Raw genomic sequence first — 17,808 nt, 5'->3', positions numbered from 1 at the left:
AACGAGACTTTGAACAGGTCTTTTGAAAAGAAGCAACAGTTTGGGGACTAAATGATCAAATTAGTTCTTCAAATGTAGTCTTCAAATGAAAATACTTTTCCCCACCACCCCTATCCCCGATATCTTTCTCTTCCTTTGAATCCTATGAGAAGTCCAAGACCAAGTTGTACAAAACCACTCACAGCCCACTAAATGTCATGCATTTTTCAAAATGAATGATCAGATGATATTTAAGAGAACATTGATGAGCCAGTCCAGAAGATACAAGAGAAAAGGTTTAAAAGTTAGAGTTTTTAGAGTCTCTTCATTATACAGGTTTCTACATTTGTAGCCAGGTGGGAGTGAGCAGTGGGTATTAAGTGATTTGATTACCTAGACTGGAACATTTAAAAAATACTAGAGCAGTGATTCTCAACCAGTAGTATTTTACCTACCAGCAGACATTTGGAAACATCTGGAGAGATTTTTGCTTGTCACAACTGGAGGGAGGGGTGTTCTAGAGGAAGTTAAATATTTTCCTTCCAGTCATGCCTAATCTCTGCTGGAATTTGAAGAATTTTTAACCATTATCCTATTCTGTCTTCTGATAAATAAAAAACACACCCCATGGAGACTGGTATACTACCCTGGTCCACCTTCCCAACCCTGCTAATCTTTGAAAATTTATAATCACTGCTCAGTTTTCTGCATATGTCCATAGCCAAAAAGAATAAGTAAAGCTTTACCTTTTATATTGTGAAAATAGGCATTTTTATTTTCCAAATGAGTGTCTCAGATATGATTTATCAAATGTTGTACTGCACTTACATCTTCCACTCTCCCGTTGATGAGTATGCATCCTTAAGAAAATTCTAATAGCAATACTCACATGTTGTTTACTCTAGGTACTGCTCCAAGCACTTTATATAAATTCACTTAATCCTCATATCACCTTTATAAGGAAGAAAAGGCTTAATTCAAAACAAATTTTTTTAGTTAAAAAAAAAATCAGGATTTAGTCTAAAGGTAGGTTTCTGGTTTTAGTAATGGTGGATTAGGTAGTTTTGACCAAATCTCCTACTTAGGACAACAAGAAAAGCTGAGCAGAGAAGATAATAATTAAAAACAAGAACTACTTGAAGGCACTGGAGAGATACCAAAGTATCAGAGGAGGAAGCCCAGAAATAGAGATGAGCCTGACATTTGGGACTATTTTCTCTCTAAAGGCAATTCTGTAAGAGGTGAAAGACAACAGGAAGCTGAAAATGAGTTTAACAAGTTGATGAGGCTGAGAGATAATCTTAAATATGTCAAAGTAGGAGAGACCTGGTAAACAATTCAGGTTTTGTGCTGGGACCCTGAAGGGCCCTGAAAGGCTACACCCTAAGAATAAGAATGAACCCAAAATTGACCAGCCTTCAACTGCTGAAGCCCAGTTTCAAAACAGCTCAACCCTGATTGGAAAATAGTAATCTGAAATTGCTAGTGTCCCCATCTGCCCAACAGAAGCAAACAAGTCTTCTGTGAAAAGCAATACTATCCTAGGCCTCAAATTATCACTATAATTTTTCATATACAATATATAGCACTCAAAAGTAACCAGGTATATAACGAGACAGAACGACATACTCGAAAACCAAGGAATGTGAAGAGGATAGCAACAGAACCATAGAGGATTAAACTAATGGAGTTTTATGGTATGGATTTTAAGAAAATGATGCTTAATATGTTCAAAGAGACTGATATTTCCAACAAAGAACTGGACGTCACTTAAAAAGACATAAAAATTCTAGTACTGAAAAACACAGTAACAAATCTATAACTGAATAGGTAGGTTTGACAGCAGATTGGAAAGAGCAGAAGGAAAAATTAGAGAAATGGAAGATAGTTTAGTAGTTGCTATCCAAATGGAAGCAAAGAGAGACAAAAGCTTAGGAAATACAGAAAAGAGCATAAAAGAGATAAGGGATATGGTGAAAGGTCTAATATGAGTAATTAGAAGAAAGAGAGGTGGAAGTAATATTTTAAAGATAATGGCTGATAATTTTCCAAGAGTGATAAAAGTCTTCAAGCTACAGATTCAAGAAACACTATGAATTGTAAGCAGGATAAATACAAAGAAACTACAATTGGGCATAAATTGTAAAACTGTTGAAAACCAAAGCAGAGAGAAATATCTTAAAAGCAAACAGACTTAAGAAGGTGAGAAAGTGAGATATATTACTTCAAAGGAGCTGCAATAAGACCAATAGCCAACTTTACAGAAACAATGAAGGTCAGATCCTTAAGGGGCAGAAAGAAACTACTGCCAACCTAAACATTTTATATTCAGCAAAAATATCCTTTAAAAAAGCTATCTAGACAAAATAAAATGTGTCACCTTCAGATCTGCATTACAGGAAATATTAAAATGTGTTCTTCAGGTATAAGGAAAGTCCCAGATACAAAAAGGACCTGAGAGCAGCAGAAAGGGTAAATATGTAGCTAAAGCTAAATTAATTATGACTATAACAAATAATGTCTTTTAAAGTTTAAAAATAACATACAACAATAGCAGCAAAGAAGTTTGGATGAAGTGATAAGGAATTAGTGTGACCTAAGGTCACTGCATTGTCAAGGAGAGGTGAGATTGACTTATCAACGTCTACATAAGTTGTTAAAGAATCATGCTGTATGATGAACATTAAAGAAGAACATTAAAGAATGAATAACTGCCAAGATAATGGGGGAGGTTTTAAAAAATTAATTCAAGTGAACACAAGAAAAAGGAGTATAATAGTAAGAAAATATATTTAAATCCAAAGTAATTATAGTAAACAGAATAAATGAGAATGTCAGACTAGAAAATCTAAAGATAAATAATTTATAAACGATTAGACTAGTTTTTTAAGTTATTTATTTCTTAGTAGTATAAAAATGTTATGTAAGTGAAGGATTTAGGTTAAAAAAAATTCTTGATTATGAAAATCAACTATGTCACACTTTTCTGAAAAGCTTCAAGAGATGTCTCCTGCAAGCTGTTTTATGTAAGAGCTCATCGAATTCTGTGACATCCTAGACCTTGGGGACACCATGGAATCTGATCACAACTCTAATACTATCTGTCCAACCTTGGGCAAGTTATTTTCTTATTGAACTTTAGCTTTCTGGTCTGTATCATGGGAATAACATCTACCTCAAAGGTTAGATTACAGGAGATAATGAAAAGCACTTGGCCTCAAGTTTGGCACATAGTAAAAGCTTAATAAAGGTTACCTGTTAAATTATTACATGCAGACTATACACAGGGTGTTTGAGGAAAAACACACCACATACATAAACACACCACATAAGGCAACTTAAGAGTAAATCTTCCCCTTCCCCCCGCCAGAAAACGTAGAATTAATGTTTTTTCTAAAATATTATAAAAATTCAAACATACAGAAAACGTAACACTCCTGTACAGATATCTAAGTCTATCAAATCCTAACATTTTGCCACAGAAGCTTCATGCTTAAGAATAAAAACATTATGGTTACGATGGAAATATTCTATTTGCTTACCTGGCATTGGATTGCTTCTACTCGGTAAGGGTTAAAACTCTTTTGGCATTTGCAACAGAGTTGTTTGAAATAAACCTAAAGAGAAATTTGTCTTTTATACAAGTTTATAGGTACTCTAGGCTCCCAGATCTTAATTTAAGTAATCCATTCCTTCACCTTGCAGCTTGCTTTTGCCCAACCTCTATGCTGAAGTCTTAAGCTCTTCTAGTGCTATCAGTCACTTTTTCTTATTATTTGAACCTCATTTTCCTTACCTGTAAAATTGAGACAATACCACTTCCTTTTTCTATAATTCTGACAACTACCCAATAATGTACACAAAGTACCACAGTAAAAGTCTTCAGTGAGAAGTAGCTATGATAACTTTATTCATTGTGCAGGCAGAACCCTTGACTTGCTCCTTCTGTCCTGGTCTATTTGCCCCTACTTTTTCTTTTTTTTCAGTATTTCTCAATTTGAAATTTAAATTACTTATAGTTACCCACCAACACACGTGGTTTCCAGGCTTTGTGCATTTTCTTGTGCACTTTCTCTCCCTTCCTCACTTGGTGAACTCCTATTTATAAACCTTTAAAATCCTGCTTGGACATCAAGATGCCTTCCCTCTGACAGGGTTAATCGTCCCCCTCCTATATCATTTCTGTACCATTTCCATGCCACGGGTGCCAATGCATATACCACCAAATCTCATTTTGTCTGCGTCATTCCTATCAAATTTCTCCAGGATGAGTTCTATGTCTCGTTCTTTTTTTCCTAGTGTCACCAGTGTTTGAATTAAACCCACTGTTTCTTTTCTGGCAAGAGAAGGAAAGTAATTTTAGTTTAGTTTAAAAATCTATTCGCCTCCAGGCTCTAGTAAATGGCTAGGGTTAAAAAAAACAACAACAACAACAAAAAACAACCAAGTTTTCATTCAGGTGGTAGCATGCCTCCTTACCCTCTCCCTCTACAGTCCTTAAGAAGGAAAAGCGGTATCTAAAATGCAACAGCACAGGGGCCTCAAACTCAAATGCTTGTAGAGGTGAATGAGAGACACGAGATGCAGACTGCTGTGAAATAAAGGCCACATGCCCAGTGAAAGGAGACAGAAGCTGCTCAAGTCCAGCCTACTGCTCTCAAACTGAGAGCGTTTAATGACCAGAGTCTGATGGTTCAGGAAAATCTGGAAATGCAAAATGTGGAATCTTTCCCAGCCTAAATATGTTGACAACTAATTCAAATTAAGGCGGGGAGCCTAAATAACCAAGTCTCTCAAGGTTAACCTTTACAATAAATTATTTCTCTCATTGCCCCACCTTGTGGACAGACAGTGGAAATTTTCTAGAGCTAAGGCCCAAACTTGTTACAATATACCAACTAAAAAATGATTATAGGGCTTCCCTGGTGGCGCAGTGGTTGAGAGTCTGCCTGCCGATGCAGGAGACACGGGTTCGTGCCCCGGTCCGGGAAGATCCCACATGCCGCGGAGCGGCTGGGCCCGTGAACCATGGCCCCTGAGCCTGTGCGTTCGGAGCCTGTGCTCCACAACGGGAGAGGCCAGAACAGTGAGAGGCCCGCATACAAAAAAAAAAAAAAAAAAAAGATTATAGCAAGTCCCAATGTATACAAGAGCAAGAGTTCATTTAAATAACCTGACATTTTGTCTGGTGCAACTACCAAACCAAATATAACACCAGGGTTCAGGAGCTCAAGAGCTCTTGTGGACAGCCCAATTCAGTTCAATCCAAACATTTACTGAACACCTGTTATGTACCTGGCACAGAGGCTGCCAAGATGACCGAGACAGCATTCTAGTCATGCTCCATTAGGAAACATGTTCTTCCTCCATGCAGCACCTGTGCCCGCCCATGCTCTCCCTTGTCCCACTCACTTTTACTTACCTTATTAGTTCCAGAAATGCACCACACATAAGCACTCTCCCATCTGGTCTTACAATCTTTACAGTGAAAATAGCCATATTTTGGTTCTAAAAACTGCAAATAAGGAGGAAAAGTCCTTTACTATCTTGGGGTGGTGGGGAGGGGGGGTGCGGATAAAAAGCCAGATCCTTCTATCCTTGTGGCTTTGTATAAGAAACAACAAGAAGCCTCCTTAATCTCATTCATAGCTATTCTCAAGGTCACTACGTGAACTCAGCTCTCAAGGATTGATTACTCTGGGACGCTTCTAGCTGCTCTCACGCTTTTCCAATCTATTTTCCCCAAGGCCATTAGCACCACCTGCACAAAATGAAGATCTGATCACAGATTTCACAAACCTGAAACCCTTCTTTGTCTCATTTCCAATAGCTATGGTTCCCAAACTTTGGGCTCTCATAGGCTTAAAGTTGGCACCCCATTTTACCAAAAAATTAAACACACACACATACACATAAGACATGTAAAATATATGTTTGCAGAGAAGATTCTGCTCTCGTTGCACCAGAAATGGAAAAAAAGGAAAGAGAGGGCTGAGGTGAGGGAAAAGAAAGCTCACCTGGAAGTTGGGCTTCCGGAGCGGCTCGCTGGCGTCTCCCTGAGCTTGCTTGCGCTTCCTTTCCCGAGGACTTGAGGCATCTTCCTCCCCCAACTCTTCCTGTTGCCGGAGTTCCTCCCGCTGGTTCTCTTCCGACCTTGGTGTTGGTGGCGGCAGCCGCGGCGGCTGGCTGGCCTCGGGAGGACCCGAAAGCGCCTTCCTCTCCTCGTCTTCCCCATCCTTCTGCAGCCGTACCAGGCCCCTGCGGCCCATCACCGGAGAATAGACTCCCCAGGCTGACAGGGGCGCCTTGTACCCCGTGCTGCCCCAGGGGGAGCGGCTGTGCAAGGTGCGAGGCCCCAGTGAGCATTGCACGGACTTGTCCACCCGGGGGTTCACCTGCACGCCCACCTCCTTGGTGTCGGCCTTGCACAGACGCAGGCTCAGGCTGGGGTTCATCTGGGAGAGAATGGCCTTAAGCTGGGCCCTCTTGTAAGGGTCCACGCAGTAGTCGGAGGCGTTGGAGGGCACCAGCAGCCCCGGCCTGGCCAGGAAAGCGGGGGGACCGTTGTTGTGCCTCCAGTCGGGCTGTTTGTGCTCAGAAAGTCCAGGCTGGCCCAAAGGCAGCGTGTTCCCATAGCCCGGGTACAAGCTGTAGGGCACACGGACCAAGCGCTCCATCCGGCCGCTGTGCGCCCAGGCGCAGCGTAATATCCTGGGGCAGTTTGTTTGTGTCCTTGTTTTGCCTTCCACCTTCATCCGCTCCCTCTTTCTCCAGATCAAGTTGGTTCAGGTTCTTCCCAAGCTTCTCCATTTATTTCTGATTCTGATGGGTGCTGCTTCCTATTACCCTAATTGCAGGAGGGAAGGCGATCTCCCTACCTACTGAGGTCTAATTGCCACCTCATCCCTAATTGCTTTTTTCTGTCTCTTCAATTCACTGCTCCTGAATCTTTTTTCAAAGCTGTTTTTCATTTACCTTCTTATTCACACACGTTTTAATTAGCAATACATTAATTCACTATTCCCACAGTGACTTATCATTTTAGAGACCCTGTTTTAAAAGATACTGTACATCCAATACGAGCAGTAAATTATTTGAGCTGCCACACTATACGAGTGAGTATAAGGAAGAAAGTATATTATGGCAGAGCTAAAGAATGTAAAAAACCTGGTACTACAGGAGCAAGGAGCATAAAGTTATGGGCAGAGTGTGGGGAGGGGGGAGGGGGGAGGAACAGTGTATATAGTGAAAAAGTATATTTCAGAGGGTTGTATGACATACCAACAGTTCTCAATAGTCTATTCTAGTGGACCCGCCCCCCAAAAAAGGTGAAAAGCAGCAAATTGTTCAGATTTAGAGGTTAAATGCAGACAATCACAGGATAGTTACGTATCTGAAGTTACACAGACTTGAACTGAAACCTGGGCCTTGTTTATCACTCAACTTACTTAACTAGATAACTCAGATTCCCCATCTGACAATATTAACCAATTTATAGGATTATTGTAAGATTAAACGTGATATCCTTTATAAAGCAGAATAACTCATAGATGTTCATTAAGTGTTAGCTGTTATTGGGTAAGGATCCCAGGCCCATGTTTCTTTGCTATTTAGGCCTAGATGATCATAAGCTTTGGTATTTATCTGTATTGGTAAGGCTTCCTACTACAGCAAAGGATTACGATCAAACTAAAATGACACCTCAGGTACCAAGTAGAGGCCACTCTTTTTCAAATCCACGGTTGCTTCCACTGTTCACTGCTCAAGAGCCTTCGGAAAGCAGCAAGGCCCATGAGCCCCTCTCACCTCCAGAATCCAGCTGAAGGCTTCCTAGGTACTACAATAAACCTGAATTAAGCCTTGTGCTAGGCATATCACAGTCGCCGTGAATGATGAGACTGCTGTCTTTCAGGGCAGTTTGGAGGGGAAGTTAGGCACAAAACAGTTGTTTGGTACCCTAGGAACGTCAGGGATACTACGGAAGCCTGCAGAGGGAAGTGCCTAACACTGCAGGAGGCCTGAGGTGGGTTTCACAATTTTTCTAGCAGGGCAACAGGCTCAGAGGTTTTGAAATCCTGCTGCCTAAGAGCAACACGCGGACTAGAACCAATGTCCTCTGGCTTCAAATCTCGGCCTCCTCCACTCCTTAGGGCGCACTCAGCCGGGAAGGGAGTTATCCACAGCCACGGACCACTCCGGGGTTTTCTAACGTCTGCCCACTTTGGGGGACGCCCGCTTTTAGGACCAAACAGAGACTTTTCACAGACCCCAGGCCGCATTCGAGGGGGACCACCCAAACGCGACATGGAGCGAAGGGGGAGGAGGCGGCGAGTATACATAGGGCGTGGTGCCTCCAAGCAGCACGGCCTAGTAGTCTGAAGGCTCAGGAGAAGAGAACGGACACCTCAGCTCCCTCTTTAGCGGCTCGGAACTGACTGTCAGGCAGCCAAACAAGTATTCGCTTCGGCCACAACTAGAGGCGGCGGAGACGCGGCCCGAGTCTGACTTCCGGGTGGCGCGCGCGTGCTGCGTGCAGCGTCATGGCGTCATCGCGTGACGTATCCCGTGAGCGGGCTTTTGGAGCGAGAGTCTGAAACCGCTGGGCGGAGGTGGGACTGTTACGGCTCCGCGCCGTGTGTGTTGTCTGGGTCGGTGGGTCGCGGCGAAACGGAGCCTGCGGGGTCAGATTTCTGATCTGAGTGCCGGCGCACGTTTTGTCAGCCTACTCTGGACAAAAACAGCTGCACCTCTGAAGGCGGTTAGTATTCGCAGGGGTGGAGACGGGCGGCGGGGAGTGCCTCCGGTGCCCGGGTGGGAGCCGGGCCTCGGGCCCTCACTGGTCCCTGCCTACCCCGCACCGACGGGGAGAAGGGACCCTCTCCTCGGGGCTCGAGGGCGCCCCTTCCCCGGGACTCCATTGCCCAGCTTTGGACGCCGCTTGTCCCAGACGTCTCAAGCTGAAGTTTCCTTAATTGGAATCACGATGAAGTTACTTTCACGGAATATTGCTATCTTGGAAAATGTCCTAGGGCCTGTGGCCCACTGTATCTGCCTCACTTAGTCCCCGGGTAACTGCTGTGTTAACGAAGATTTACTGATTGGGAATTGTCAAACGGTGTTGATCTAATAGCCCTCGCTAACTGCGCAGCCACTAGCCACACGTGACTAGTTAATTTAATAAAGAGTAAATAATATTAAAAATTCTGTTCTTGAGTCAGACTTGCCACATTTCAAATGCTGAATGTGGCCAATGGCTGCTCTATTGGACGGCACAGATATACAATGCTCTCTTCATCGCTGTGAGTTCGATTCTTTTCCCGAGTGGGACCGAGGTAAATAAGCATTGTAACTTTAGGCAGGTTTAGCCGCTTCCGCTTTTACCTCAGAGTCACTTAAGAAGGACTGCATCCCTGTGAAGTGTATTTTGGTGTTCTCTTTTGCAGACTCCGTTACCAAACGTTGGAATAATATTGTAGATAAAAATGCCGATTGGATGCAAAGAGAGGCCAACGTTTTTTGAAATTTTTAAGACGCGATGCAACAAAGCAGGTATTGACAGATTTTATATAAATTGATCGTTTACATTGAGAAAAATGTTTTCAGAAAAATGTGTAATTATGCATGCTTGCTGAAAAAAATCCAGTACTTCGTGTTTTTGTTTACACTATAAACTGTGCTTTATGGAGTCATAAATCAGGAAAATAATCATTTACAGTTAAACAAATGATAAATATAGAACCTGTAGTGGATAAAGAGGAGACTGACCCCTTGATTAGCAGAATTGTTTTTAAAGCAGAGAACTTCTAGCAAATCAGAAGCACTGGTAACGTTATAGCAGAAGTTGTCAAACTTTTTGGTCTCAGTTCTCCTTACACTCTTAAAATGATTGAGGACCAAGAGCCTTTGTTTATATAGGTTACCACATTAGAAATTAAAACTAAGAACTTAAAAAAATTTTAATTTAATTAATAAAAATAAACCCATTGCATATTAACATGAATAACATGTTTATGAAAAATAACTATTTTACAAGAAAAATGTGAGAAGAGTGACATTATTTTAAAATTTTGCAGTTCTCTTTACTCTCTGGCTCAACAGAAGATAGCTGGATTCTCATACTCATTTCTGCATTTAATCTGTTACAATATGTTGTTTTGGTAGAAGTACATGAAGAAAACCCAGCCTCACACAGCAATGTAATTAGAAAAAGAAGTATTTTAGTAGTCTTCACTTAACTGTGGGTATTTTTCTTTGGTACTACTCGAAAACTTAAGACAAGTGGTAGTTTCTTAAAAGTTGCAATGTGGAATCCGAAACCATGTAATGAATTTTTCATACTCTTCTTACATTAAATTCAATTAGTCTTTCTTGTACCTTGAATAAATCTTTTATCCATGTTGTAACATCATGTGTGGATTATTTGAAAAATATTAATGATATTCCATATATTGACACATTGCATTAGACATTATTAAAAAATCACATTGGAGGGCTTCCCTGGTGGTGCAGTGGTTAAGAATCCTTCTGGCAATGCAGGGGACGCGGGTTTGAACCCTGGTCCCGGAAGATCCCACATGCTGCAGAGTAACTAAGCCCGTGTGTCACACTACTGAGCCTGTGCTCTAGAGCCCACGACCCCACAACTACTGAGCCAGTGAGCCTTAACTACTGAAGCCCATGCACCTAGAGCCCGGGCTCCGCAACAAGAGAAGCCACCGCAATGAGAAGCCCTTGCACCGCAACGAAGAGTAGCCCCTGCTTGCCGCCACTAGAGAAAGCCCAACGCGCAGCAACGAAGACCCAATGCAGTCAAAAGATAAATAAATAAAATAAAATAAATAAAAATCACATTGGTTACCTCACTGATCTCATCAGAAAAGTCTTTTAAGATTGGGAAGACATCAAGCTCACAGAGGCTGATAGAGTTTTTAACAAAATTCTAATTCTCATTTGAAAGCTCACATGTTATCATTGGCAACAAAATGTTGTTTTCCCTGCAGTAACAGGCCCACTTCATTCATTTTCGAGAAAATGTCTACCAAATCACCCAACTCAGAATAACTTAGTCGTTCTTTCTTGTGAAAATGGCTTTCCATGAAAAGTGCTAATTCAGCTCACAACTCATCACATGAGTGCTTTTTCTAAACAACTCTTGTGCTTAAATATGCAGAAATGCTTTATGAATGCTTCCATTTTTGTCACAGAGAATATTAAAAAGATGTGCCCAAGGGTTAGGCTTTAATAAAACTAACTTTTGCTGCCTAGTTAAGGACACTTTAAGTTAAACTTGCTTTTTGTTTTTTTGGCCGCACGACGTGGCATGTGGGATCTTAGTTCCCCGACCAGGAATGGAACCCGTGCCCCCGCATTAGGAGCATGGAGTTTTAACCACTGGACCGCCAGGGAAGTCCCGCTTTTTTGTTTTTGTTTTTGTTTTTTACAAGTGCATGGTGACGAAGAATACAGTGACTCCTAGTACAGTTTGTGGCCACTGCCTTGACTCAGGCAAAGCTGTCATCAGTTTTACCCACCAGTGGTGTAAATGTCAATGTTGGGAAAAAGGCAAATGATGGCTAATATTATTATGAAAATAGTTTTGACCTTATGGACCTCTTGAAATGGTCTTAGTGACCTTCGCCTCAAGTGGTCCACAGACCACACTTAGAGAACCACTAATTTAAGGATAGATCACAGGAGAAATTTTGTCTTTCTCTTTAACAGAGAATCTATTCCATTCAATTTGTGAGTCTGCGTGTCTCTTGTACCTATAGATTTATCACAGCCACTTATGTAGTATTGATAATTACTTGAATTGTATCTGTGGAATGCATTCTTACTATGGATGATTTTTGTTTCTGAGTCGTGAATATGAAAGAAAACTTTAGAAGAGCTAATATAGGTAATAATCTCCTTGTAACTTTTGTAAACTTGTTATACCTTACTACAGATTGATAAGAGAACAGATTAATGATCCTGTTTAATTAGTATTCCTTAAAAGTAATCCACAGTCAAAATCTCAAGCAATTGTAATCTTTACTGGCTCATGGATTTTATTGTGTCACTGATTAAAACCCAGGTGGGATTTTAATTTTTCTTACAGATTTAGGACCAATAAGCCTTAATTGGTTTGAAGAACTTTCTTCAGAAGCTCCACCCTATAATTCTGAACCTTTGGAAGAATCAGAATATAAAATCAGCAGTTATGAAACAAACCCATTTAAAACACCACAGAGGAAACCTTATCATCAGTGGGCTTCAACTCCAATAATATTCAAAGAGCGAGGTCTAACTCTGCCACGGTACCAATCTCCTTTAAATGAATTAGATAAATTCAGATTAGATTCAGGTAAGTAATATGATGTGGTTGACTAGAAAAAACATGAACTAGTAATTCAGACAAATTACTGTTAAAAATCCCAGCTCTGTTGTTACCTATGTCGTGTTGGTCCGCTCAACCTCTGGCCACACTTTCCCCACCTGAAAAGTGGAAATGTGAAAATACTACCAAGGTTTGGATTAAATAAAATAATGTAGGTCCTTGATAAATGTTTCTTTTCCTCCTTCCTTTGATTAATATATCCTGCCCACTGAGATTTGCTAAATTATGTCATTCCTATACAAAAAAACCTAGGGCTTGTTTTGATGTTAAACTAAACTGTATTTCTGCAGGCTATCACAGAGGACAGATTCTTTTTAACAGTTGCTATAAGTGTCTTTTGATTCGGTAGCACTTTCTCAGGCCTGTGTGCCAGATGTTTGCAACTTATCATGTAATAAGATTATATATTCATTTAAATATTTATTACCTGCTTGATTTAAGTAACATACTCTTCCTTTCTTTGGAGTATTACTCTCTAGTAAGAAGAATTAACAGTACACAGATTAAGTACAGTTTAGGGTTGAATGTGGTACATGCCAAAAGAACAAAAAGTATAATGAAAGTTAAGAAAGAAAGCATAAATAATACTGAGGGCAATTAGGGAATATTCAGTTGAATTAAACCTTGAAGAATAGATGAGATTCAGAAATTTGAAGATGGAGTAGAGTGAGCGTGTTCTAGGCAGAGGGAAAAACATGAGGAAGAATATGTAGTTTGTGAAGTTAATAGCAAGGAATTCAGACTGTTTGGAGTGTTGCGTGTTTGAAAGGGACCAATAAACAGCCTAAGGCTAAAAAAAGCAGATTAGAGGCAGACATTGAATGCCAGGCTAAAGAAATTGAATTTATTTGATAGGTTGTTGAGCAGAGAAGTCACATGCAAATTTAATCATGCTACTTCCTGCTTCAAACCTTTGATTACCTCCCTTTGCCCTCATGATAAAATCCAGACTCCTTAATATGATTTACAAGGTCCTTTATAATCTGTTCTCTCATTAACTCTTGCCTCATCCTGCCATAATTCCCCTCCCACCCACCCTCAATTTTCCATTCATTTGTACTGAATTTCTTTCTGAAACCACCATGCTCTGTGGCTCTTTACACACTGTTACCTCTGCCCAGTACTTACTTACTTACTTCTTATGCTTTGTCTAGCTAACTGACACGCATCTTTCAGATCTTGACTTATTTCTCTGCTTCTGGGAAGTATTGCCTCTTGCACTCCTTTAGCTTCCAGTGGAGGAGACTTAACATAAGCAATTATCCTCTGATTAGTGCTATGAAATAGGAAACTCATGGTATTAGAAAATGCACATATAAAAGGGGATGTAGGTAATGAGCAAAGATTTTCTTAGACATTATTGGATACCTAATGGCATACGTAGTAAGTATTCAGTAAGTATTTGTAGAATAAATAAATATTTATTTTGCTTAGAAAGCCTAAAAATCTGGCAGCAGTCTTTGGAGATGTGTTTTTCAAAACGTGAGGCATGGACCATTACACTCTCCTGAAGTGCTGATTGAAAAGGAAGATTCCAGGCACTTTTCTGAATCTATTAAATTAGAATCTCTGGGAATGGTGGTCATGAATGTACATTTTAAACTAATTGGGTGATTCTTATAGGAAGAGAAGACTGCAGGCAGGGAGATCAATTAGGAGACACATAGTGGTCCAGGTGATGGGAGCAGGTACCTGAATTAGAGTAATGGTAGTGAAAGTGGATATAGGAGGCAGAAACTACAGGACCCTGCAATAGCCTAGATATGGAAAATTCAAAAGAAAGGATCAAATCACAGGTGTAGGGCACGACTAAGAATGTAGTGGTGGCATTCGTAGAAATTGTAAGCACTGGGGGAAAAGCAGGTTTGAGAGGGAAAAGGTTTGAAAGGATGAAAAAAAAGTAGGTTGAGGTTTGGATTGCAGTTTGAGAAAGTATTGGGATGTGAAGGTGGAGATGTTCTGAGAGCTTTTGGGAATACAAGACTGAAATTAAAGAAAGAATACAGGTGGGAGAGAAAGCTATAGGAGTCAACTATCTGTTTGGAAAGTGAGGAAGTCATCAGATACGGTGAGAAAATTGATTATGATGAGGCCTAGGATAGAACCTTAGGGAATATTTAACAAATGAAACGTAGAAGAGGACACAGAAAAGGGAATCATCCATTCAACAAATATTCCATGCTTGCTTTTTGCCTGGCAGCTTGCTTGGCATTAAGGATACAAACATGAATAAGATGGCTTTTGACCTCTGGAACTCAGTCATGTAGGGGAGAAAATATATAAATATACTGGTTGGTATATGTTATAATAGGAGCATGTATAAAGTACGATGTTATAGATATAGTAAAGGTAACAGCCATCTGTCTTAGTTGGTCAGGAAAAGCTCTGTAAACCAGTTTATACTGAATCTACTGAATCTTGAAAGACATACCTGGAGTTGGTGGTTTATTGTCTAATTGTAACCTGCTGGGATTGGTCTTTCTATAACCAAGGAAGGATAGGAATGAATTAATAAGGTCACTGTGGACTCACGGCAGAGGAGTTAACTTTTTTAAGGTTGCATAAATAATTCTGTTGACTTGAGACCTTTTGCTTTTAAGTTTACTTTAAATTGAGTATTGAAATGTAAGAGTAGGACTTAAACTGTTTTTAAACGTACTTAGTTCAGTTCTAACATCTAATATATTATTTTTAAATTATCCATTAAATTCCATGAGGCAGTGTGCTGTTTCTTCTCAGCAGTCTTTCCTCTTGCATAAGATTCCATGAGTTTATCTTAACCATCGTTCGTCTTATTTATGAGCTCCTCAAGTTATTTGGGAAATATTTATTCGGGTATGAACTTCATTTTGCCTGGTTCATTTATTTATTTACTTTTCATTTCTTACAGTTTCTATTCTTTTGCACTTCTTTTTATTGCTGAGCCAATATCAATACTTTATTATTAACTAAAGTCCTGTGTTTACACTAGGGTTCATTCTTTGTACAGTTCTGTGGATTTTGGCAAATGTGCAATGTCATGTACCCACCATTACAGCATCATACAGAATAGTTTCACTGCCCTGAAAATCCCCTGTGCTCCACCTATTCACCCTTCCTTCCTTCCCCCTAAACCCCTGGCAACCACTGATCTTTTTACTGTCTATAGTTTTGTCTTTTCCAGAATGTCATATAGTTGCTTCCTTCACTTAGCAATGTAAGGTTCCTCCATGTCTTTTCGTGGCTTGATAGCTCATTTCTTTTTATCATTGAATAATGCTCTTTTATGTGGATGTACCAGTTTGTTTATCCATTTACCTATTGAAGGACACCTTGGTTGCTTCCAAGTTTCAGCAGTGATGAATAAAGCTGCTATAAACATTCATGTGCAGGATTTTGTGTGGACCTGAGTTTTCAATTCATTTGGGTAAACAGCTAGGAGTACAATTGCTGGATCTCATCCTAGAAGTATGTTTAGTTTTGTAAGAACTGCAAACTGTCCTCCAAAGTGGCCACACCATTTTGCATCCCCATCCACAGTGAATGAGAGCTTCTCTCGCTCCACATCCTCATCAGCATTTGGTGTTGTCTGTATTTTAGGTTCTAATCTAAATACACCATTCTAACGGGTGTGTAGTGGTATCTCATTGTTTGCCTTCTTTTTTAAGTCCATGTTTTTGTTTGTTCTGATTAGGACTTTATTTTAAGAAAGATCCTTAATCTTTCTTAAAACAAAGAAAGGGGAAAAGGTGAAATTTCAAAATAGGTTTAGTTACTTTTCAGTATCTTTAACTAAAAGTCTCTTAGAGAAGGAGATTGGATATCTTGTTGAAGAAGGGTTTGCAATTTACACGTACATTTGGCTTATGTGTATTGCCTGTTTCTTGAGAAAGGAGAATATAACACAGTGTTTGAGTAGGCTGCTACAAATAGTTTTCAGCTTGGTCTTTGCTTTGTTTCAGTAACACTAATGCAGCTTATTTTCCCCAAAGCTTCTCTAAGTTAGAGATTATAGGAACAGTTAAAGCGATTATTGTTATTTTTTATTATTAATTTTTATTGAGTATAGTTGCTTTACAGTGTTGTGTTAGTTTCTTGCTATAAAGCAATTACTTTTAAAAGCAATTTTTTAAGAGTAATAGTAAGCACCTCAAATGCCAAATTTGTGATACAGAAAATAGGAATATTGAAAAACTATAAATTGGAATTGATAGAGCCACATATAGCTTTAGAAACATTATTGTCTTAGAAAGTAGATTTGTTCAGTAAGAACAGACACAAGTATTATGTGTCACTGTCTACAACCCACTTTTCTTATCATTGCTAATTCATTCAGCCAGTATTTGTGGAGTGTCTATAATGTATCAGGCATTATTGTAGTTTCTAAGGATACAATGATAAACAAAACAAGTCCTCTACTTCAAGGAGCACACAGTCTAATAGGGGAAACAGGAACAGTGTATGATAAACTACTCTGTGGGGAACACATCAGAGGGGCGGTCAGTCTCACCTTAGGGACCAGTAAAGATTTCTGGAGGAGGAACTTTCAAAATGGAAACCTGAAAGAGAATCTAGGTCAAGAGAAATAAAAAGAGGTAGAAAGAAACAGTTTGTACAAAGGCCTAGAGTGAAAGAGAACATCCTTGCAGAATATGCACGTGGATGGACATGGCTAAAATTAGGTTGTGAAAGAATGTCATTGTAAAAATTAAATCAGATTGTGAAAGGCCTTGTTACTAGGGAGTTTTGTTATGGAGTTTGAACTCAATCTTGAAAACAAGATCTTGAGAGGTTTTCAGCAGAAGAGTCATATGGTCAGGTTTTGTACTTTGGTATGTTTTCAGTAAATGTCTTTTCCTTTACTCTCACCTGTCAAGATACCATAGTACTGTGTGTAACTTAATGACAAGTCATGCCACATTTATTTTGTATTCCACTTGTGTACATTTCAAACAGTTTTCCCTACTATACTATGAACTCCTTGTGGTTAAAGCTCTGTCTTGAATTGTATTACTCAAACTGTCTTGGGCTTGTTGTATGTGTCACATGGTTGTTGAATGGGGGCAGACATCCTTTGAGACATCCCTTTTTGAGAGGAGTGAGCAAACTGAGAAACCAGTTCAGACTGAATTCCCCATGTATTCTCCTTCCCAATGTAGATGAGGCTTTCTGTTTTTAAATACTTCCAGAGAATAAAAATTTCACAATCTAGAACATACACATCCTCACTGAATTATTGCACTGTTTCAGGAAAGGACATTGCTAGTGGTAAACATAAAAGTTGTTGCACGACGAAGGTGAAAATGAATCAAGTAAATGATGTTACCAGCCCACCTCCAAATTCTTCTCTTAGTGAAAGGTATGATGAAGTCATTATATTAAAATATTTAAATGAAACATTTTCCTACATGTGATGTTTGTTATATACAGATGCATCTAATTTTCATGGTAATATTTTGCTGTAGAGCCTG

The 17,808-nt window shown here is 39.8% G+C and overlaps 2 protein-coding genes across 2 annotated transcripts in view; one reads left to right on the top strand and one right to left on the bottom strand.

Moving 5' to 3' along the window:
* Positions 1 to 8,447, bottom strand: part of ZAR1L (zygote arrest 1 like) — an 8,748-nt gene extending 301 nt beyond the window's left edge. The window contains exons 1-4 of the mRNA XM_004282201.3: positions 5,997 to 8,447; positions 5,402 to 5,494; positions 3,522 to 3,596; positions 1 to 19 (exon numbers count right to left, since the gene is read on the bottom strand). The exon at positions 1 to 19 is cut by the window's left edge and continues 301 nt beyond it. Coding sequence (XP_004282249.1) covers positions 1 to 19; positions 3,522 to 3,596; positions 5,402 to 5,494; positions 5,997 to 6,734 — 925 coding nt within the window. The 5' untranslated portion in view covers positions 6,735 to 8,447. The remainder of the gene's footprint in view (positions 20 to 3,521; positions 3,597 to 5,401; positions 5,495 to 5,996) is intronic.
* A 129-nt stretch (positions 8,448 to 8,576) lies between these two features.
* Positions 8,577 to 17,808, top strand: part of BRCA2 (BRCA2 DNA repair associated) — a 57,318-nt gene continuing 48,086 nt past the window's right edge. The window contains exons 1-4 of the mRNA XM_049701099.1: positions 8,577 to 8,737; positions 9,423 to 9,528; positions 12,080 to 12,325; positions 17,588 to 17,696. Coding sequence (XP_049557056.1) covers positions 9,462 to 9,528; positions 12,080 to 12,325; positions 17,588 to 17,696 — 422 coding nt within the window. The 5' untranslated portion in view covers positions 8,577 to 8,737; positions 9,423 to 9,461. The remainder of the gene's footprint in view (positions 8,738 to 9,422; positions 9,529 to 12,079; positions 12,326 to 17,587; positions 17,697 to 17,808) is intronic.

This window comes from Orcinus orca, chromosome 18, assembly GCF_937001465.1.
Source record: "Orcinus orca chromosome 18, mOrcOrc1.1, whole genome shotgun sequence".
NCBI lineage: Eukaryota > Metazoa > Chordata > Mammalia > Artiodactyla > Delphinidae > Orcinus > Orcinus orca.
This window is presented reverse-complemented; position numbering and strand designations above follow the sequence as displayed.